This window comes from Ranitomeya imitator, chromosome 2 (genome assembly GCF_032444005.1).
Source record: "Ranitomeya imitator isolate aRanImi1 chromosome 2, aRanImi1.pri, whole genome shotgun sequence".
NCBI lineage: Eukaryota > Metazoa > Chordata > Amphibia > Anura > Dendrobatidae > Ranitomeya > Ranitomeya imitator.
The window spans coordinates 288,597,440-288,620,782 of record NC_091283.1 but is presented as its reverse complement, the minus strand read 5'-3'; the positions used below and the strand labels follow the sequence as shown (position 1 = coordinate 288,620,782).

At 42.3% G+C, this 23,343-nt stretch overlaps 1 protein-coding gene and 1 long non-coding RNA gene across 2 annotated transcripts in view; one reads left to right on the top strand and one right to left on the bottom strand.

Moving 5' to 3' along the window:
* Window positions 1-2,334, top strand: part of LOC138663216 (zinc finger protein 182-like) — a 66,002-nt gene extending 63,668 nt beyond the window's left edge. The window contains exon 7 of the mRNA XM_069749378.1: window positions 476-2,334. Within this exon, the coding sequence (XP_069605479.1) occupies window positions 476-2,166 (1,691 nt within the window). The 3' untranslated portion in view covers window positions 2,167-2,334. The remainder of the gene's footprint in view (window positions 1-475) is intronic.
* Window positions 390-18,235, bottom strand: LOC138663219 (uncharacterized). Its single transcript, XR_011318129.1, has 3 exons — window positions 18,150-18,235; window positions 2,278-2,475; window positions 390-672 (listed from the first exon to the last, which is right to left on the bottom strand). It is a non-coding gene; the product is annotated as an uncharacterized lncRNA (long non-coding RNA).
* Between the last annotated feature and the right edge of the window lie 5,108 nt (window positions 18,236-23,343).

Genomic DNA, 23,343 nt, shown 5'->3' with positions numbered 1-23,343 from the left:
AAATACATGGATGTTGAATGTGGTTGGGGCACACGGCAAGGCTCAGAAGTGAGGGAAAGATTTGACTTTGGGAGAGCAGATATTGCTGAATTGGTTTATGGAAATCATGTTGCTTTTCAAGAGCCTTTGAGCCATTAATAATGTGGAAACTTCTGTTTTTCTTCTGGCAGATGATGGACCTGAGTGGGGCTTGTTTTTTGTGAGATGAGTAGACGTATTTATTGTTGTTATTTTCACCTACTTTTGGGAGGCAGAATGAACAAACAGTCGAACACCGCTCTACTGGTTCATGCTATGAGGTTTTCTATCAGACTATGAAATGTCATTGTCTTCGTGAATAATTAAACTTTTTTAACATAACTTGCATGTTTACAGATAGTTTAAGAAGAAATGTTAAAAAAATATTTTATTTATTATTTTAATATAAGTTTCAAGGATTTTATTCAAAAATAATAATTGGTTTTATTCTTGGCAGATGACTGTACCAGGAGATCAGAGGGACAGCTGACATCTTCAATTTTTAAATCAGATGATCTTGAGATCCCACAGGATACAATTGAAGTGAATGCCATTACTCCAGATATACCATCATCCTTTCGCAGCAAAGATCTACCATCTGATCCTTTGAAACAGATCCTGTCTTCTGATTCATTACCGACCTCTGAGGAAAATCTAAGTCACAAAATAAGCATTAAAAAACATACTGATAAAGCAACGAAGCCATTTTCACGTTCAGAATATGTAAATAATTTTTCCCTCGAAAAGTCTTTTCTTAAATATCAAAACATTCACACAGTGGAGAATAGATTTTCTTGTTCCAAGTGTGGGAAATATTTTAGCCATAAATCACATCTTGTTACACACCAGAGATGTCACACAAGTGAGAAGACAATTTCATGCTCAGAATGTGGAAAATGTTTTACAGAGAAATCAACTCTTGTTAGACATCAGAGAACTCACTCAGGGAAGAAGCCATTTTCCTGTTCAGAATGTGGGAAATGTTTTAACCATAAATCAAATCTTATCACACATCAGAAAACTCACATAGGGGAGAAGCCATTTTCATGTTCAGAATGTGGGAAATGTTTTACAGAGAAATCAACTCTTGTTAGACATCAGAGAACTCACTCAGGGGAGAAGCCATTTTCCTGTTCAGAATGTGGAAAATGTTTTAACCATAAATCATTTTTTATCACACATCAGAGAACTCACACAGGGGACAAGCCTTTTTCCTGTTCAGAATGTGGGAAATGTTTTACCCAGAAATCACATCTTGTTACACACCAGAGAAGTCACACAAATGAGAAGCCATTTCCTTGTTCAGAATGTGGAAAATGTTTTACCCAGCAATCAAGTCTTATCACACATCAGAGAACTCACACAGGGGAGAAGCTATTTTCATGTTCAGAATGTGTAAAATGTTTTACCCAGAAATCAAGTCTTATCACACATCAGAGAACTCACACAGGGGAGAAGCCATTTTCCTGTTCAGAATGTGGGAAATGTTTTAACCATAAATCAAATCTTATCACACATCAGAAAACTCACATAGGGGAGAAGCCATTTTCTTGTTCAGAATGTGGGAAATGTTTTACAGAGAAATCAACTCTTGTTAGACATCAGAGAACTCACTCAGGGGAGAAGCCATTTTCCTGTTCAGAATGTGGAAAATGTTTTAACCATAAATCATTTTTTATCACACATCAGAGAACTCACACAGGGGACAAACCTTTTTCCTGTTCAGAATGTGGGAAATGTTTTTCCCAGAAATCACATCTTGTTACACACCAGAGAAGTCACACAAATGAGAAGCCATTTCCTTGTTCAGAATGTGGAAAATGTTTTACCCAGCAATCAAGTCTTATCACACATCAGAGAACTCACACAGGGGAGAAGCTATTTTCATGTTCAGAATGTGTAAAATGTTTTACCCAGAAATCAAGTCTTATCACACATCAGAGAACTCACACAGGGGAGAAGCCATTTTCCTGTTCAGAATGTGGGAAATGTTTTAACCATAAATCAAATCTTATCACACATCAGAAAACTCACACAGAGGAGAAACCTTTTTCATGTTCAGAATGTGGAAAATGTTTTGAGAAGAAATCATCTCTTCTTAGCCATCAGAGCAGTCACACAGGGAAGAAGCTTTTTTCATGTTCTTAACGCGGGAAATATTTTACATGGAAATTAACTCTTAATAAACTTCAGAGAAGTCACAGAGGGGAGAAGCCTTTTTCATCTTCAGAATGTTGTTTTTTTAACCGAAAATTGTACCTTCTCATTTCTTGTGTTTGGTCTCTTTACAATAAAAACACTCATCCTTTCCTTCCATGCCGATGCTGATCCATTGGTGTCGCGATTCGCATTCCCGCATTGCTTATCGAAGGGCTCATCATCCCACTTCGGTGCCATTACTACCTCCGCTTGGAAAGAGAAGCACTCTTAACCCTCACATTGCAAGACAGCTGAAGCCTGTAAAGTTTTGAAGTGAAGGACAGCATTCAATCCAGGTGAAGACAATAAACACTTTATTGTGCCATAGGTGCAACGTTTCAACCTCAGGGGGTCTTTATCAAGCATACATAATAGTCAACATGATGGCTTTAAATAGGAAGTGGATAACCACCACCTGACAGGTCCGCCCACAAAATTTACATTCATAACATCTGGTGATCATAATAACAATAGAAAAATGTGTACACAGTGAAACATATATAATTAAAAACACGTTACAATGTTACTAAAATCCCCCATTGTGGACAATACTGTTCGTGATCATAGTAGTAAACACATGTAAGAAGTTGGAACGTAAACAAACAACATTGCCTGTCACATCTAAGCCTATCAAAAAGCTCATGGGGGCCATTATATACGCGAGCTGCCTATCACTGAGCTTGTAGCACGTCTCTCATAATCCACCAATCCATGCCTGTGACGAAGGTCTAAACTGGGGTACTGATACATAACCAGCCCCATGCAGTGAAGCCAATCCAGGCTCTATACCTGCTTAACTTGAACCGCCTCCCAGGCTGATCATATTACCTGCTATCCGTGACATCAGAGGCTCACCGCTTAAGGCGAGAGTCCCAAACCTAGTGTGCATGCCCGCCGGCTCCATAGCAACGCATAACATGAGGAAACATGCAGCGCCACCACGGACAGCCGAAAGGCACGCCCACCGGCGCCAATACATTACCCGCCCCATATAATAGAGCCAATCAAGGCTCCATACCTACATCTGTCGAACCGCCCCCAAGTTAGTCACATGACCGGCCATCCGTGATATCCAAGGCTCACCTGGCACACCGCATAGGGAAAGAGTCCCAAACCTAGTGCGCATGTCCGCCGGCTCCACAGCGACGCATCACATGAAAAAACATGCATTGCCGCCATGGAAAGCCGAAAGACACGCCCACCGGCTGCTAGACGCCACCCCACATCCAGGCAGACCAGAGCCCGTATACTACAGATCCACCAGCACAGCTCCCAAACGCAAAGCGCGCATGTCCACAAACAAGGGCTTACGGAAAGATATACAGACATTAAGGTCCCCCAACTATACATAATAAAAGCGGCTCCCACAGATAACAACCAATCCCATGTTAAAGACTAAAAATAGCTCAAACTCATCTTGATGGGAAATAACTACATGGAGAAAGGTTTAAATATATAAATAAACCGTCTTATCTAATATACCGCCATATCCATGGCCATGTAATCAATACCCATAAGTGGGAATACCCCAAATTTAATAGAAAACCCATCAACTCCAAGGGACAGGGGACAAAAAAGCATATCAGGTAATATAAGCCAATTCATTATATACCAGTTCACATAACCCATAGAGGTCATCACAGGGGAAAAAAACAAAACATATAACCAATCACCACTTAAAAACATATCTATACGAATGCGAGCCGCACGAACCATATAAAGATAGATCAAGATACACATAACAGAAGATTGTAATCAACATTTAACCCTCCGGCTGGCGAGAGCCCAACTTCGATATCCATCTAAGTTCTTTCTTTTTTAATAATTTAACCCTGTCACCACCCCTACGAAGAGGAGGCACGCCATCAATCACCCTAAACCGTAGCTGACTGACTGTGTGTCCACTCTCAATGAAATGTTTAGGTATCGGTAAATCCACCATCTTAGTTCTAATGGTACTTTTGTGTTTGCTGATGCGTGCCTTTATTTCCATGGTGGTCTCCCCCACATATGTAAGTCCACAAGGACAGACAATAAGATAAATAACAAAACTTGAGGTACAAGTGTACCTCTCCCTGATGGAAAACCTCTGGCCTGTGCGAGGATGATTGAAAAAATCTCCCTTTATCATATTCCCACAACACGCACATCCTAAACAGGGAAAATTTCCACATTTCGGGGGACCCAAAGTCCTCTGTAAACTAACCACCGTAGGACCAATGTCAGATTTGACTAATTTATCATTTAAATTATGTCCTCTTTTGTAGGACAAAATCGGTGGCAGGGTAAATTCTTCAATGTCAGGTAAACCCTGATGTAAGATATGCCAATGTTTCAAAATCATATTCTTCACATGCCCACTGGCTGTACTAAAGGTGGACACAAAGGGGATCCGCTTATCTCTAACCCTGATTTTCTTTTCCCTTACAACAGCTCTCGATGTCGCCTTCACCCTCTCCACATGTTTTCTAATTCCATTTTCAGGGTAAACTCTATTCAAAAATTTATGGCACATCTCATCTAATCTGGAGTCAATAGTCAGTGGCTATTTTTCTCACTCTAAGCATCTGGCTCCAAGGTAACGACTCAACCATATTCCTCAGATGATGGCTATTAAATTGTAATAAGCTGTTCCTATCTGTGCTCTTCACATATATAAATCAGTTTTCAAAGAGGACCCAACCTTGTACACCAGTGTATCTAGGAATTGTACCTGTTCCTGAAAATGTGTAATTGTGAAGCTGAGTTCCGGAAAAATGTTATTTAACTCATGGTGAAAATCCAAGAGTTCACTAAGTTGCCCCTCCCAAACTACAAACACATCATCAATGTAGTGCCACCAGGCCTAACAGGACAATTAGTAATCAAATATTCAGACAGCTTAGAGTCAATCAGGCCATCAGTCAAGGCCTCATTGACTATAAGCTGTAATTCTCTCTGGAAACGCAGCGTAGGGTCCCCTGTCAATTTACAGTAGACATCAGTGTCGGCCAATTGGCATACTTTCTCTGCTTTATATTTTACAGTATCCATCACAACCACCGCCCCACCTTTATCGGCGGCCTTGACTGTAATGGATGTGTTATTAGAGAGATTGTCTAGAGCTCTCTTCTCATCTATGGTAAGGTTATGTTGACCACGATTTCTGTGTGCCCTTCTTAGTGTCTCAAATTCTTTTTCAACCAACTGGATAAATGCCTCAACTACATAGGTTTTAGTAGGTGGCTGGAACTCACTTTTACTATATAGACCAACGCCCTGTAGAGAAAAAACATCAATATTCCCAACATCAACCGGGCTCATTGCATCTTGTTTTTTATCTGAAAAAAAAGATGTTAAGCGACACCTCCTAAAGAAAGCAAATAAATCGGTCTCAAGTTCAAACGAGTCAGGTAAATTTGTGGGGCAAAATGAAAGGCCCTTTTCCAAAACATTCAGTTCAATTGTAGGCAAAGTTACAGAGGAAATATTTTTTCATGTTCTTAATGCGGGAAATATTTTACATGGAAATTAACTCTTTATAAACTTCAGAGAAGTCACACAGGGGAGAAGCCTTTTTCATCTTCAGAATGTTGTTTTTTTTAACAGAAAATTGCACCTTCTCATTTCTTATGTTTGGTCTCTTTACAATAAAAACACTCATACTTTCCTTCCATGCCTGTGCTGATCCATTGGTGTCGCGATTCGCATTCCCGCATTTCTTATCGAAGGGCTCATCGTCCCACTTCAGTGCCATTACTACCTCTGCTTGGAAAGAGAAGCACTCTTAACCCTCACAATGCAAGACAGCTCAAGCCTGTAAGTCCAGCAATTTCTCCTTTCTTATTATCGGTTTGACAAGAAAATAGCGCAACAAATCTCCTTGTGTTCTCACCGAAGCCCACATACTGAGCAATGTTTGCTTCACAGGGAAATTTACTTCCTCTCCTTCCAAGCCACAGGGGTTTCTGATATGGGGAATGCCATAATCGATTTGTATACCATATTGCATCTATCCCTATTAAACAAAACATAGAGCAATATATACAAAGGCCGGAGACCACATACAAAACTTAAATACGTTCCCTCACTTCTAGCCTGTGTAGGGGTTGTACTCGCTCAGATGCATAGGAGGCACATTCTCTTCAGCGTTCATGTAGGTTTATTCACTCCATAAACCATTTAAGTCAGCAACACAAGGGTAAACAGTCTTACATCAGACGAAAAAGTCCTCAGTGTCCATAGTAGAGCTCCGCTCTCTCTCAGACCTGTAAGCATTCAGGCTGTGCCATGTCCAGCACGTAGGCTCTCCAGCCTAAAGATGGTCTCTGTGTGTTGTTCAGGACACATGGAAGTTTGTCCGCCCTGACAGACTTCCAAACACTCTCACTACATGGGCTACACACACCTCTTTACATAAGTGTAACCACACCCAGATACCTGTCACATGGCCAGTCAGGTGAGTGTGACATCACCACAGGTCCTTCAACACAAAACCATCTTAGGTAATCAAACACGCCTCTTAGGGTGGGTTTGTAGGTGGCTGAACCCACCCATCTCTCCCATCACCTAGAAGCCTTCCCAATGTAAACAAATCCCTCAGCAGTAGATCTGCTTGAGCAAAACATACCCAGGCTTCCATCACAGGGCCACCCACCTCTGCGATACATACCGTCCATTAATCACATGACCAGTCGCTATGCCACATATTCCCCCCTCTGCCTAAAGCCGTGGGGCTTGGCACTTTCTATTACCCGACCAGAGATCCTTCTCAGTCATCCCTGACAGTCAAACCGTCTGTCAAAGTCAGGGCCTGTTACTGAACCCTTTCGTCGGCATTCGTCAACCATTTCCGTCACCCCCTTTGATAAAGATGACCCCTTGTCATTTCCTCTGCTACAGGATCTCCTGCTTAGGTCACTGAGCCCTGAACTAACTGAGGAGTCACTATTTCTAATTCCTCCATCTGGCCACCGTCGGTTCCCTCTCTGTTGTTGATCTCTCCTATTGTCTTTCTTCGGAGAGCAGTTCTTCCCTTTATCTCTATATCTTCTGTTAACTTCAGCTTGAGGACTTCCAGTCTTCAGAGAACCTCTTCGTCTCTCTATACTGCGAGTTGAAGGTGGTGGCAATCTGTTTGCCAATCCTTGCAGCTCTATATTGATTTGCTCCCTCTCACGTCTTAGCTGCTCTATCTGTTTCAGGTATACCACGCGATACCCCATGAGCATTCGGATATTCCCAAGGCTCTCCATGGATCCGACGACCAGGAATGGAACCATCCCATCTTCACCCACGACCTGGGCTTCATCATCAGCCGGAATGCTCACTCTCATAACACCGGACCTATTCACCAACTCTTGCATCACCTTGCCAAATCTTCCAATGACTTTCCTCACCAGACCTCTGGGCACTTGCACGACATCTTCTACAATACCCAACCAACTTCGAGCTTCTCTTGCTAGCTCCAGACGTCGAGCGGCTTCGTTATTCTTCAACATGATCATTTGTTTTGTGCGGAGGCATTGTAGATGCATCTCCCACAGGACAGCCACCTGCTTCACTGTGACTTCCCTAGTCGACAGTATGACCAGTTGATGAGTCTCAGGTGCCCAGTGCACCCTATACACTTCGATTGCCTTTTTAAAAGCTTCATGCACCTCCTCACTTGCACACCCTTTTTGCATGTCTTCGGGTACATCTATTACGCACTTGAAAATCGAAGTCTCACCTTCTTGGTCATATCGTTGGACCTCCTCGTCTTTAGCGTCAGCGCAGTTTTCCAAGACCTAGATGTCCTTTGTTTGGCCATCTGCGAGGCACTTCCCTTGCTGGATTTCTTCCTCCGTGGAGGCCCCTTCTTTGGTCAGCCTCTCCAGCTCAAGCTCCTTCATAGAGATCAGATCGGGAGAGCGCAATAGTTTGATTTCCCGGTCATCCGTGGATTTCTGAGGTTGTTGATTAGTCTGCTTTGTCTTGAGCTCTTGGCGAACTTTATCTTGCTCCTCTACCAAGCAGCGACGCTCATCTTCTCTCTGGAGAAGCTCCTGCTGATTCTTCTCTTGGGCCTCTCTGAGCACCTCCATATCTTTTAATATGGCCTTATTTATGGTTTGACATGCTGACAGGTGACCTCTGAGCTGAGAGACTTCCTTCTCTAGCTCACCCACTCTGTGCTCAATCACCTCTCTCAGGACCCTTTCTCGCTCAACTATTTCTTTAAGCAGCTCTATCTCATGGTCGTGCTCTCTGTTGGCCAGCACATGTCGCACCATCACCTCTTTAATTAGATTTTCAGATGGGGTCTCTTGCCCACCCACACTCTGCCTCTTCAAAGTTCCACCTGTTTCTGCATCCACCTCTATGGTGTCTCCTGGGCTCTCTGTCTGTTTACTCTTAGACACCTCTTGACTCTTGGTAACTTCAGAGTTCTCCATCTTTTCACCATCAGGTACTCTGGAGCCTTCGTCACACTGAGCCACTTCACCCTTTCTGGGCATTGCAGATGTGGATCTACTACAGGTCTGTTCTAACCCCAACCCATCACTAACTACCTCAGTGCTAGGGTTTTTCAGAGATAAAGTGACCCCCTCATCAAGGACAATAACGTTATCTGTACCTGACCCTGTCTTTTCCTCATCATCTTTCTTCTCAGAAGGTATAACTTGTCCCGCCTTTCTGCGGCCCCCGCGACGTGATGAAGATCTGTGATTTTTACTTGGCTCCTCCTTACTGCACTCCTTTCCCTTTGTGCTCGAGTCACAGTATGAATAGGAGTCACCCCTCTCACTCTATCATCCTGGAACAGCAATTCCCCATTTAAACACGTGTCAGACCCACACTTTCTTCCAGTCACCCGGAACTCTGGACTATCGACCTTAGGTGTCGCTATCTCCTTTTCACACATCACACAATCCGGAATTACTACAGCCGCCTGTTGTGGTGGGGCTCCCTTAGAGTCATTGTGACTCCGTTCTGAGCAATCAGACACTCCCCTTTCCTCCCACAAGTCCCAAAACCTTTCAAAGTCCTGGCCTATTACAACAGGGAATGGTAAGTCTGGGACTACAGGTACATCATGGCTGGCAATAAACGTGGGCATCTCAATGATTACCCTGGACACCGGATAATCCCTAGTGACCCCATGAATGCAGTGAACTTCCATCTTCCTTCCGGGAATCAGATAGACAGGAAGTGTGGCGCTCACCAGCGTCACCAGGCTCCCTGAGTCCAGAAGTCCAGTTACGCACACTCCATTGACTTCTACAGAACAACTCTGTGACATCTTGTCAGATGGAAAGTCAGTACAATATTCTGGACATGCGCTGTTCGAACACTGAACCCAGCAACAGTCCATCAGCGCATTCGCCGCCACCCCTATTTGGGTCGCCGCCCCCTTTTTGGACTCCACCCCTTTTGGGTTAACACCCCTTTTTTAGATTCCGCCCCTTTTAGGGCCACCACCCCCTTGTGGGCTATTTTCTCCTTTAGGGCCACCACCCCCTTTAGGGACTTCACCCCCTTTTGGGCAACTACCCCCTTTGGAGACGCAGCCCCTTATTGGCCAACCATAATTATTTGGGGTCACCGCTCTGTTTTGTGACTCCACCCCACTTTTAGGGACACCACCCCACTCTGGGGTACACCCTGTGGACTTCCCACCGAACTCTCAAGCCCCAGTACGCACAGCACACCAATGTGACTCTGGCCTGGCACTGGCCCTTTAAGAGTCTGCACAACCTAAATCAGCAATGTCCTTTTTTTTTTCCCCCTTTTTGCTGCAACTGCAGCTACACTTCACAAGGCTCTGCACCGCAGACTTCGTGAACCCGCCGATCCACAGCAAGCCGCTTGTCACCTTCGTGGACCCGCCGATCCACAGCAAGCCGCTTGTCACCTTCGTGGACCCGCCAATCCACAGCAAACTTCGTGACCTCACCAAGCCACAGCAAGCTGACTCTCAGGAAAAAAAAAACTCAGTCTCTCACTGACCCCTGGTCAGCATAGCACAGACTCCTGTCTGTTACAAAAAAAATCACTGATCCCAATCAGCACAACACACAGTTTTCAGACCATTATCTGCTGGCAACCTGCACGGGTTCCTGGGCACCTCTTGGGCTCAGAGGTGCCCCAGACACAATGTCTCTTTCTTTGTTTCACACTGACCCCGGTCAGCACACCACGGATCTCCATCCGTTCACAGCTTTACAGCCCAAACACATTTTCTCACTGATCCCAATCAGCATAACACGGATCTCCATCCGTTACCTGTTGGTGCCGCACAGGTTATCGGATACCTCTCTTCTCCTCGAAGGTATCCCACGAACAACAGTTCTCACGGATCCCGATTAGTATTTACTCACGGTTGTGGAGCGCCCCCAGACACAGGGCCACAAGTCACTCAGTACCGGTCCTTTCTATCTCAGTTCTGGGATTGTCACGGTGGCTGGACCCGGTCCGTGACCCTGCTAAGGGGCGTCCAATAAAGGGGTGTTGGTGCATAGTGGGAGGAATAACGAGGACACAGGGTTCAGTTTCTTTACCTTTTACTGAATGTTTCAGGCTCCTCAATCCAGGGCACTTTCAACAGGGCTGTCTGAGACCGGCCGGTCCGAGGGCACATCCAGAGATCTCTTTTCAGGTGGATATCAGTGTCTACCCACTAGCGCCTGTGTGTTGTAGTGCTTCCCTGCTGAGCATTCAAGATAGTCCTCACAACTGCTGTTCTCGTCCGTTTTAGATCTTTCTTTCTCTCCGTCCCCCAGATATGCTATGGCTAGGACGCACCCTTAGGACAGGTAGGCCTGGAGGTATTCTGGAACCCTAGTGTCGCACCTCTCCCACGTTGCCTCCTATGTCCTTCTTAGGTGTTGTATGGTAGACAGCCAGCCTGTAATTAACTGTCCTGCCGCTGTTTGAAGTAATGCGTGGAGACTGTTACTTCTTCGGTGCTCCGGCCACCGACTATGCGCCTCAGTAAGATGTTGCCTCTCTCTCTCTCGGCCCGACTCCTACTGGATCTCCTCTGTGCTGATCTCGTTTACACTGCTCCACAATATCCTTCCTTTCTTGTCTCTTTCTTAGGGTACTGCCGCAAGGTAGTGCAGGCGCGGTCCCGTAACCATCTGTCCTTTCGCTAGGTACCTGCCAGATTTCCCAGGTCTGACAGATCCTCCCTGGAACTCTCCCAGGCTCGTTTTGCCTAACTTCCTGTCCGACCCTAGTTTTACCAATGTGAGAAGTGGCCCAATAAATAAGCCTTTTGCTCCCCCTAGTGGCCGGAGTGTGAAGTGTAGTGTGTGCTTAGTGATACCTGGTCAGAAGAACTCCTTTAGTGCCATCAGACGTACCATCACTCCCCTTAGTGGCAGAGCTACGTTACTGCAACGACCAGATCTCTGGGGCGCTGCACTTGTCAAGACCGTCCACTCTTCTGGCTCAGACCAGCCAGCGCTGCAACATGTGCTCCTTGGATTGTTGCCCGAATTCGAAACACCAATTGTAGGGGTTGTACTCGCTCGGATGCATAGGAGGAAACAGGAGGCACATTCTCTTCAGCGTACATGTAGGTTTATTCACTCCATAAACCATTTAAGTCAGCAACACAAGGGTAAGCAGTCTTACATCAGACAGACATAGCATAAAAGTCCTCAGTGTCCATAGTAGAGCTCCGCTCTTTCTCAGACCTGTAAGGTTACGTTCACATTAGCGTTTTGCGTGGTTGCGTCGGGAGCAGCGGCGGCGGCGACGCATGCGTCATGCGCCCCTATATTTAACATGGGGGGCGCATGGACGTGCGTTGTGCTGCGTTTTGCGACACATGCGTTTTTTTTGCCGCAAGCGTGGGGCGCAGAGGACGCAGCAAGTTGCATTTTTTTTGTGTCCAAATTTCAGCAAAAAAGGATGCATGCGTCGCAAAACGCAGCGTTTTAGCGTGCGCTTTGTTGCGTTTTTGTTTGCGTTGTGCGTTGCGTCTCCGATGCAACATCGCACAACGCAAATGTGAACGTAGCCTTTAGCATTTAGCATTCAGGCTGTGCCATGTCCAGCACGTAGGCTCTCCAGCCTAAAGATGGTCTCTGTGTGTTGTTCAGGACGCCTGTCCCCACGTAGAACCGTCCAACACACAGGCCACTCTGCAGCGTCCAGCCAGGACACATGGAAGTTTGTCCACCCTGACAGACTCCCAAACACCTCACCACATGGGCTACACACACCTCTTTATATAAGTGTAACCACACCCAGATACCTGTCACCTGTCACATGGCCAGTCAGGTGAGTGTGACATCACCACAGGTCCTTCAACACAAAACCATCTTAGGTGTTCAAACACGCCTCTTAGGGTGGGTTTGTAGGTGACTGAACCCACCCATCTCTCCAACCACCTGGAAGCCTTCCCAATGGAAACAAATCCCTCAGCAGTAGACCTGCTTGAGCAAAACATACCCAGGCTTCCATCACAGGGCCACCCACCTCTGCGATACATACCGCCCATTAATCACATGACCAGTCGCTATGCCACACCTGTCACAGCTTACTGACAAAGTACAGAGATTAGAGGATGATGTACAAGTTTTGGACCATAAAAATGCTCATAAACAAACACTTGTTAAATATTAATTATTCTTATTTTTATTCTGTACTGAGCACATTGCTTCTTGCTGACACTATGAAAAGCTATTTCTGTGTATGTAGCTCAGAGTATAAGTTAACTCCATATACAGAAGACACGTGATCTGTAGAAACCATATAAATAACGTCTCTAAGGAGGGTGAGGGGCCTTTTGTCACGTGGGACGGTCACCTCCCTTCCTTCACCATCATTCTCCATGGACATGGGACAAGACACGAGGAACAACAGCTGTTAGCTACTCCATGCCATGATGACTTCACACAGACAGATGACTTTTACCATTCTACCTTTTAAAGATGAGTAACAAGAAAAGCGCTGATATCTACACATGGACACTCTGTAATTGTTTCATCTACCTTTTATGTTTTCTGCAATTTGGTTTTTCTGTGGACTAGTCAATAAACCACTATACTTTCTTCAGAAAATCATGACATTTTTCTTTTAAGAATAACGCACCTGGTTAAGTCTTGATTAGATATTTTTGCGCAATAACGATTTTTAACATTTGGCCTAGCCAGCCAGTTTTGATTTTTTGTGCTATTTTTGCGTGAATTTCCTTCTTCTTGCACACGGGGGAAGACAGAAGAGTTCCGCTAGATTGTGCAAGTATTCAGGAATTCCACTTCAAAACTTCAAGTCACAAAGAACTCATACAAGAACCTACGAATTACGAAGACTTTAACAGGTGTCAGACGGATTGACGGCAAGCACTGGTAGTGCTGAAGATAGATGTGCTAAAAATAGCCGTGCTGAAGTCCGGAGCCCAGCGTTGTAAAAGCAAAGGGATTACAAGCTGAGATTTCAAGGTAAGACAAATGGATTTGATAAATTCATATGCTAAATCAAGTCAGATAGAATTTGTAAGTTTGTACGGATCTAGCTTAGAAATATTTTGGTCTAATTTATTTGCAGAATGCAGAATAGCGAATTCGAATTTGAATTTAGATTCTAAGCTAATGTCTAAGAAAAAAGAAAAAGAGCAACTTAAAAATATTTTACATATGGTTTATGTATTTAACGAGTTTGTGACAGAGAAGTCCAAAAAAGACAGTGTAGAAAGAATTTCTAAGGAAACGAATGATGTTCCCAAGATTGACTGTAATGGGAAGAGTGAGGAAGATGTGACACACGTATCTGTGATGACGATGACCACCCAAAGTGACATTGACTTTGTGACACAAGATGAAAAACAAGATGGAGGAAGTGAAGGAGACATGACAATTGACAAAGATGATCTACGAGGGACAGATGTACAAGGGCCACTAAAAATAGACGACTCAGAGGCCCAACTCCAACTTAAATCTAGGAAAATCCTGCTAAAATTATGCAAAATCATTCCTGCATATGATGACAAAATCCATGTGTGCAGAAATTCAGAGATATTTGAGAGTTTTGCTGATAAGTTTGATTTGACTAATGTGCAGAGAAATAATTTGTTTAAAATTTGGCTTCCGGTAATCTTCTCCAGAAGACTCTCACTAAAAATGCAGACTGATGAGTTCCACGAAAAGATGACTGATGTAGAAAGATTAAGAATTTTGATTTTCTGTGGATTGAAAGAAAATTATCCAGATCTTGATATTCTTTTAAAATTGAAGATTGGCCGGGAAGAATGTACGTTTACTTTTATGGCCATTTTTGAAAGGATTTATAAATTGGTCTGTACGAATTTGAATCAACAATCCATGATAAATTGTTTTGTAAACAAGTTTAAATTCTTAAATCCTGTATCTCGTGCAATTGCTACACAGAAAAATTCTTTATACGAATGTGCAAAATCCCTTGATTTTTCTAGAAAACACGAGAATCTTGAAAGGAAAACACATTTTACTAAGTTTTTGAAACCAGGCAGAATTCAAGCTTATCAAAAGCCAAAATCAAAATCTCCAAAACTGATCCAAAATCACATCTATGAAGTACGAAGGAAATTACATATTTGTTACAAACCCTATGAAAAGATTCAGGAGTCTATTAAAGAAATTTCTCTGAAAGATTTAAAATCTGAAGGCTCAGATCTGTCTCTAAAGATGGCGGAGACTGACAGACGGAAGCAGGTGAGTATCCCAGGGGGAGCTCAGCTGAACACTCCATTATCACAGCAGCTCTTCAAAGAGTCCATAGGGTTAAAACTGACCTTACTAAATTTAGCATTTCAGCAGATTATCGACAAACAGCCAAATTTTGGGATAGGAATTGGCTAAAAATTAATTATATTATATGATGAGTTATACAATGTATTATTTATTAATGTAATTATTCTATTTCAATATAATTCTGCAGTTACATATATTAATATAATATACAGTAAATACTGTAGCATATTTGTATAAGTAGAAATTATATTAACTGCATTTTTATATATATATAGTGAAATAATTAAAATATACTCCAGTAAAAAATATTTAGAATTACAATTAAATACATTTATTAAATATATACATATGTATAAGATATCTAAATTATTTTGTTTTGAAATAAATATGAAATTAACCTTTATCTTTCATTTTCCCTTAGAATTTTACTTTCAAAGCGAGGATTGAACAAAAAATACCTGTTTCATGAATTTATGTCTTATTCACACAGGAAGCTATATTAACTGCATGATTTATATATATATATATATTTAACACTTAAAATAATTACTAAAAACCTAAAATGTGTGTACTACATATTTTTCTGTAACATTATGTTTTTTCCACTGCATGGTGCATGACGTGACAGCTGTGAGTTAAGGAATATCATATAGCCTTGTTTTTTAATTTTAGGAATTTTCCTTAGCCTTACATTCAAAGGGTCTTAGTTACAGGCTTGTACCGAAATAGCGTTAGAACATTCAACTCAAGTTTCTTGTAAATGAGTCCAGTCCTTTCTATAGTTTAAAACATACTGATACTGTTAGATAATATTTGGGGAATATTCAAAGAAATATTAGAATACTAAATTTAATAGATTACAATGCTCATTGATTGATAATTAGGATACAATATTTTGGGTTAATATACATGTTTTTTATTCTTTGTATGTGAAATGTATTGTGAACGTCTATGTGAGTCACATGTGACAGGTGAGAGAACATATGAGCAGCTGCTGAGTGAATTTGACATGAGATGTGATGTAAGAGTGACCAGAGCGTTGTATGTGGAATGTGGAATGTGTATGCACAGTTTGACTGAGGCCTCATGATTTATGGTATGTAAGAAAAGAAAAAAAAAAAAAAAAAAAAAAACACCTTGTGTTAATGAGAAAATAAGATTCAGTTAAATTATTAGAATATTAAGATATATTTAAATATTATTATTCAACATATATTTCTTTAGTGATTATTAGTGAATAAGTACAATAACATTTTCCAGATTATAATTTTTTTCATATTCAGTGTTTTTTTATGGTTACATAGATGAGTACACATCTTCAAACAAATATATGGCACAAGCTGATATGACAGTTATAAAAATAATGATTTTTCACTTGGGTTTTTACAAATTAATTTTTTCATAAAATAATATTTTTTGATATTAAGGGGGAAATGTGTTTTTGATCCTGATCACATCATCACATTTCATCAATACCTCTTTTTCTCACATTTTAATAAAGAAGAAATATTAATAGGGTATTATTGGGTACAATAACATTAAATATTATAAAAGTCATTTTTTCCTCTAATGAAGGGTATTATATGCAAAGTTGCATAATTTCAATATTTTGGTGATCCAAGGTTATGACAACATCTACATGAGGAAAATATTAAGGGAATGTGTTACTGAGACATAACCTCAGCACAGTGGCGTAACTACAAAGTGAGGGGCCCCGATGCGAACTTTCAAATGGGCCCCCCCCCCTTCGCCAAAATATTTCCCACCGAAATTCACATTTTCCCTATTCATTTCGCACACTATAGTTGTGTTGCAATGTTGTATAGTCTGACCTAATACTGCCCTGTACTCGCTGAGAAAAATGATTTTATAACTAACATGTCCCTATAGTAATATGTCCTCCCTCGCTCTAATTCCAAGCGCACTCCCGCCATTTGAAATTTGTGTGCTGTTTCTTCCTGGTATGACGCTGCAGTGCGTCATTTCCGGACCTGTGCAGTGTGGGGGTGTATTCGGTGTACTGGTCAGCTCCGGAGCATGCGCACTGCACATTCTGATGCTGGCGAGTACACACAATACTCCCCCACAGTGCACATGCTGGGCTCTGCCCACAGCCGTGTACAGCCCGTACACACACGGCTTCGCTCCGAGAACCAGTACACACACGGCTCTGCTCCGTACACCTTGTACACACGCGGCTCTGCTCCGTACACCTTGTACACACGCGGCTCTGCTCCGTACACCTTGTACACACGCGGCTCTGCTCCGTACACCTTGTACACACGAGGCTCTGCTCCGTACACCTTGTACACACGCGGCTCTGCTCCGTACACCTTGTACACACGCGGCTCTGCTCCGTACACCTTGTACACACGCGGCTCTGCTCCGTACACCTTGTACACACGCGGCTCTGCTCCGTACACCTTGTACACACGCGGCTCTGCTCTGTACACCTTGTACACACGCGGCTCTGCTCCGTACACCTTGTACATACGCGGCTCTGCTCCGTACACCTTGTACATACGCGGCTCTGCTCCGTACACCTTGTACATACGCGGCTCTGCTCCGTACACCTTGTACACACGCGGCTCTGCTCCGTACACCTTGTACACACGCGGCTCTGCTCCGTACACCTTGTAGATACGCGGCTCTGCTCCGTACACCTTGTACACACGCAGCTCCGCTCCTTACACCTTGTACACACGCGGCTCCGCTCCGTACACCTTGTACACACGCAGCTCCGCTCCTTACACCTTGTACACACGCAGCTTTGCCCCATACACCTCACACACACGCTTCTCCGCTCCGTCCACCCCGTCCACACGCGGCTCCGCTCTATACACCTCTTAAACACGCAGCACCACTCCATACACCCCATACATACACGAATCCGCTCACCTCTTTCACCCTCGGCTCAGCTTTGTAGATCTCGTACACACCTGACTCCGCTCCGTACACCTCGTACACATTGCTCCACTACACACATACACAGCTCCGCTCTGTACACCTTGTACACACACGGCTCTGTTACATAAACATCCCCTCATTCAGCACCATGACAATCAAGCACAGCAGAGTCCTGCATAGTGCATACACTGAGGCCACTGATCATGTGACCCCTGACTCCTCCCCTCCAGTGACCTCATCATAGGTCCTGTGTGTGCACATAGAACAGGTAGGTGTGTGTGTGTGTGTGTGTGTGTCAGGTGTAAGCAGCACATCACTCACCAGCTGCTGCCTTCTTCCATCTCTCCAGCTTCAGTCAGTGACAGCCCAGCCGTTCTGCTAGGTCACATGTCCTTCACGGACACGCCCACTCGCCCCACACTGCTGAAAGTCTGGGGAAGCTGTGGGCGTGGCCAGCAGGATGCGTGCGTGACTTGTCTCCTAGTCCTTTGTTTCCCCTGCTACCGTACTTGTTTTCTGGACTGCACGGGCCCTGAAAGCGCTGCGGGCCCCGTCGCAGTCGCGACCCCTGCGACCGCAGTTGTTACGCCCCTGCCTCAGCATTTGTCATCAACATATAAAGGCCTTATTCTTATTTTTATTTTTTATTCTCATTTTTATTTTTCTATTTTTCATTTTTATTTTTTTATCTCAAGAAAAAATCTATATTTCATAAAGTAATGTCTAATACAAGAATATTGCTTGATCAAATATAGTGATCATATGGTTTCATTATATAAGAAAATTTCAATTCTGAGTTAAATACAACAATTCTTTCACTCATTCATTAATTTATTCATATATATATACTTATTTTGGTTCATGGCTATACATACTTACATATTATTGGTCTACTGAACATAAATTAATAAAGTTTTAATACTAAATATCAGCACTTGTTACATAAAAGACACACTGACAGCTATGGGTTCAAAAAGAAATTACACCTATGACATAAAAATGTCCAATCACATGAAGAATATGGTTAATAATATATCATATATTATTATTATTTTATTTTTCCAAATATAAACTCCATTTTAATATCATTTAATAATTATATGGATATTATTGATTGCTATGGTACGCTGTGATATTATAAGTTAGGGAAATTACCAGATTTGGTATAGAATAGGGAATGAAGACTTCAATCAAGATACTAAAGACGTTAATAAAGATTTTATATTTTTCTAAATTCAATTGATTCTTAAAAGTTACAAGAAGAAAAGCCGTTATCCAGAAGTTCCACAAGGTAACAATGCTATGATTTCTGAGTAATAATAGACTGTGTCAAATACAATTCGTGTCACCATTCACAACTACAGCATCCATCACTGACTATGAGTACAGTATCAAAGATGAACTGTGTTATTACGTTCCAGTGGTTTCCTATCACCTATAAGACTTCCATGAAAGCTGGTGAACACTCAGGTAATTGTCAGGACGCTACAACCCTGACATGTGTCCTGTGCACTAAGGACTGGTTATGGTGCTATGTTTAGCAAGGAAGAGTCAATGTAACCCTTGCTGTGCTGACCAAAGACGTCACACGTGTCCCAAGACCAGCACGGATGATATGAGGATTCCAGATGATTTCCAAGGCGAGCCAACGTAAGTCCAGGTCTCTAAAGGTGACACTGCACAGATATTAAAGCTACATTTCATCTATGGACTTTGTTTTCTTATCAACATTTGAATTTATGGACTTTGATTGACACATGACACACGGTCTCTACATATCTACATGCTATCATCCTATTTCAAAAGACTTATAATAAAGATTGTTTAAAAGAACCAAGAAGACATCAATATGAAGACCAGATGACATCAGACCTGAGATGCTTCAAGTAAATATAGGGAAGTATAATATATATTTTATATGAATATTAGTCACGGCCTACCATAACATGAATTTACATATCATTATATTATTGATAACATATAACGATATTATTATTAATAATATTATTTATTACATCATTTTGCCAAAGAAGAAAGTAGATTTTATTAATATTTTAATTTGAGGGTTCCAATCAATGTCTGTCACCCTCAAAAGGGGGAATTGTTAAATATTAATTATTCTTATTTTTATTCTGTACCGAGCACATGGTTTCTTGCTGACACTATGAAAAGCTATTTCTGTGTATGTAGCGCAGAGTATAAGTTAACTCCATATACAGAAGACACGTGATCTGTAGAAACCATATAAATAACGTCTCTAAGGAGGGTGGGGGGCCTTTTGTCACGTGGGACGGTCACCTCCCTTCCTTCACCATCATTCTCCATGGACATGGGACAAGACACGAGGAACAACAGCTGTTAGCTACTCCATGCCATGATGACTTCACACAGACAGATGACTTTTACCATTCTACCTTTTAAAGATGAGTAACAAGAAAAGCGCTGATATCTACACATGGACACTCTGTTTGTAATTGTTTCATCTACCTTTTATGTTTTCTGCAATTTGGTTTTTCTGTGGACTAGTCAATAAACCACTATACTTTCTTCAGAAAATCATGACATTTTTCTTTTAAGAATAACGCACCTGGTTAAGTCTTGATTAGATATTTTTGCGCAATAACGATTTTTAACAACACTGGATCTTCATAGCTAGCAAATGAACCGTCTGTAGAATATGGTTGATGACAAAGAAAATCATAATAACATCTGGATAAAGGGTTATACCTGAAAGCATCAATATACAAGCGATTATGCAACCACTGGTCACATTATTCAATAATATCCTTGGTGATTCTATTGATAAGGAGCTAGAGATCGATAGGATGTACCGTACACTAGACAATCATGGCTCAGATTCTGAGAGTCCAATAGACATGATCTGTCACACGTTTTTTCAATGTAAATGAGCCCATTCTATGATGCCCTGGACATTCCCAGAATCCATATATCTGACTGGCCACCTGCTCCACCGTTGCCACAAAGCGCTCCAGCACGTTGCAGAAGACTTTCAGTGGATCAGGAACTTGATGTGATAAACACAGATGGGAAAGGAACCTGTCAATCATATGAGCTCCTGAAATGAAACTTGTCTTATGTGATGAGAGAGACAGTTTGCAGATGTTTGGTTGTTTCTTTAAGAATATAATTAACTATAGCTTAATAGAGTTTTATATCCCTCTCACCCACTATATAGAATGTCTTAGTTCATATGAGATCTTAGAAAGACATATAAGTTGAGTTCACATTATATTACTGTAATATCAGGCTGTATTACATTACTCACTATGTATTCCATGGTTCTGAAGCGCCCCCCAGGCCTAGGGTTTACTCGGTACCGGGTCCGGTCGTCGTTAAAGGGGTGGTCACGGTGGCAGCGACCCGGTCCGTGACCCTGGATGTCCAAATTAAAGTAAAGGATTTTAAAGGGGTTTATAGAATAAGAAATGTTTGTGACGCCACCTGTGGTATTCGGTCAGAGTTGACCGACGCTGCCTAAAGGGGTCCTCTGGGGAGTGATGGCACTGCAGCAAGGATGGTATGGCTTCCCACAGGTGAAGCTGAGGTCCTCAGGGTTCCCGGTGTAGTAGGGACATATGGTAGATGGTGTAGAAAGAACTAGAGGACACAAGGAGCAGTCTCTTTACCTTTTTACTGGTGTAAGGCAGCCACAGTCCAGGGTAACGGATCACTGGTACTGGTATGGTCCGGCCGGCTTGGAAGCGATTCAGGAATCCCCCTAGTCAGGTGGGGTTGGACGCCTTCCTCTCTGCTCTGTGTTCTAGTCCCTTGCTGCCTTAGGCCTCACACAAGGTCCTCACTTTCTCTCTGTTGTTGGTAGGACACTACCCGCATGGCAGGTAACTCAAGCCTTTTTACAGGTGTCTCTCAGGTGTATCACAAATCTTGAGGAATGGATTATTCAAGATCTATGAACAAATAAAGGCCGATTTAAACCTTCCGTATAGGGTGTTTTACCAGTATCTGCAAATAAGAATAAACGCCATACTGATTTATAGATATCTCACAATAGATACCATTTCTACAGCCGTGGATACAAAAGGTCTAATATTCCTTATTTATAGGCAGTTACTGGACCTATGTTTGATAGTTAAGACAAAATGGGAGGAGGATGTGGGTCCCTTATCTGAGGAGCAATGGGGGAAAATGCTGCATTTGACACCTAAACTTTACATGTCGGAGTCACAAAGAATGTCCCAAATTCCTCATGCATAGGGAATATAGATCCCCAAGTATTTTATTTAATATTGGAGCATGAACGGATGACACATGCACTAGATGTGGTCACAATGACTCCCACCTGATGCATATGATGTGGGGATGTGAGAATATTGGCGACTACTGGAAGGGGGGATCGCTTTAGTTGGAACCTAAAATCTATATCCTAGGACTTCTGGGAGAGGACGTAGACCCAGACTCCCATATGGCAATAGCTCAAGAATATTATTCTAGCCAGAAAGTTGTTGGCACTATATTGGATAGACAATTCTCCCCCAATGATAACAGAATTATAATCCAGGATAAATATCACGCTATGCTTGGAAAGGGAAACTTATATTAAAGGAACGCACTCAAGAAATCCATCCACATATGGAACAATGGTTTATTACTCCCGGTATTGCTTCATTAAACCCCAGAAATCCTATACTGGACTGTTTCTCCATTCCCTTATAGGAAACCGGGAATTTATATCCTCATACCCCAGGTGTCAGCAAAATAATATTTGTCTCAGTCCACACAATTGCCTCTTCTTAGATATACAACCCCCAACTAAAAGAGCCACCTTGATAGAATACAGCGTTAGTGCTGCACAAGGTGGCTCTTTTAGTTAAAAAAAAACCCTGGGGCGGGTGACCTGTTCCCTTTAAGTATTTCAAAATGAGGTAATATACAAATAACTAATAAGCATATTCCATAAGTTACTAGTGTTCTTCTAATATGGTAGAGACTACGAATATAGCAGCAAATCACCAAAGGTGGTTATGAGACAGGAAAAATAGAAACCAATGTAAGTCAATGGGTCAAAATAGTATATAAACCGACCTAATTCCTGTTCAGACAGATCTCTTAATAGAATCTCCAACCCAGACCACATTATGCCTCAAGACCCCATATGTAAGAACCAATGAATGATTGTTTTCTCTTCTAGAACCTAATACTTATTTTTGTGCGCTATGAACTTTTCTTTATTTTTGTAATCATTTTTTTGAATGAACATTAAACAAGATTTGTTTTATCCACACAATTCAATATTGCTTTCCCTTCTATCCTCACTGTGCTCTTACTTAAAAAAGTAAGAAAGTGTTATTTTTTTCTAACAGCTGCCTTTAAGAAGATCTATCAATGGTGCGGTTGTTATACTGAAACTCGAAATGAATAGCAGATAGTGCTCCACAATTCCAAGAAATGCCCTCACTTGCTTCTTGGAAAGCGGTTGCGGCCACTCTTGAAGCAAGGGGCGTCCAGCGATTCTCAGTCTCGCCAAGGTTTTAGC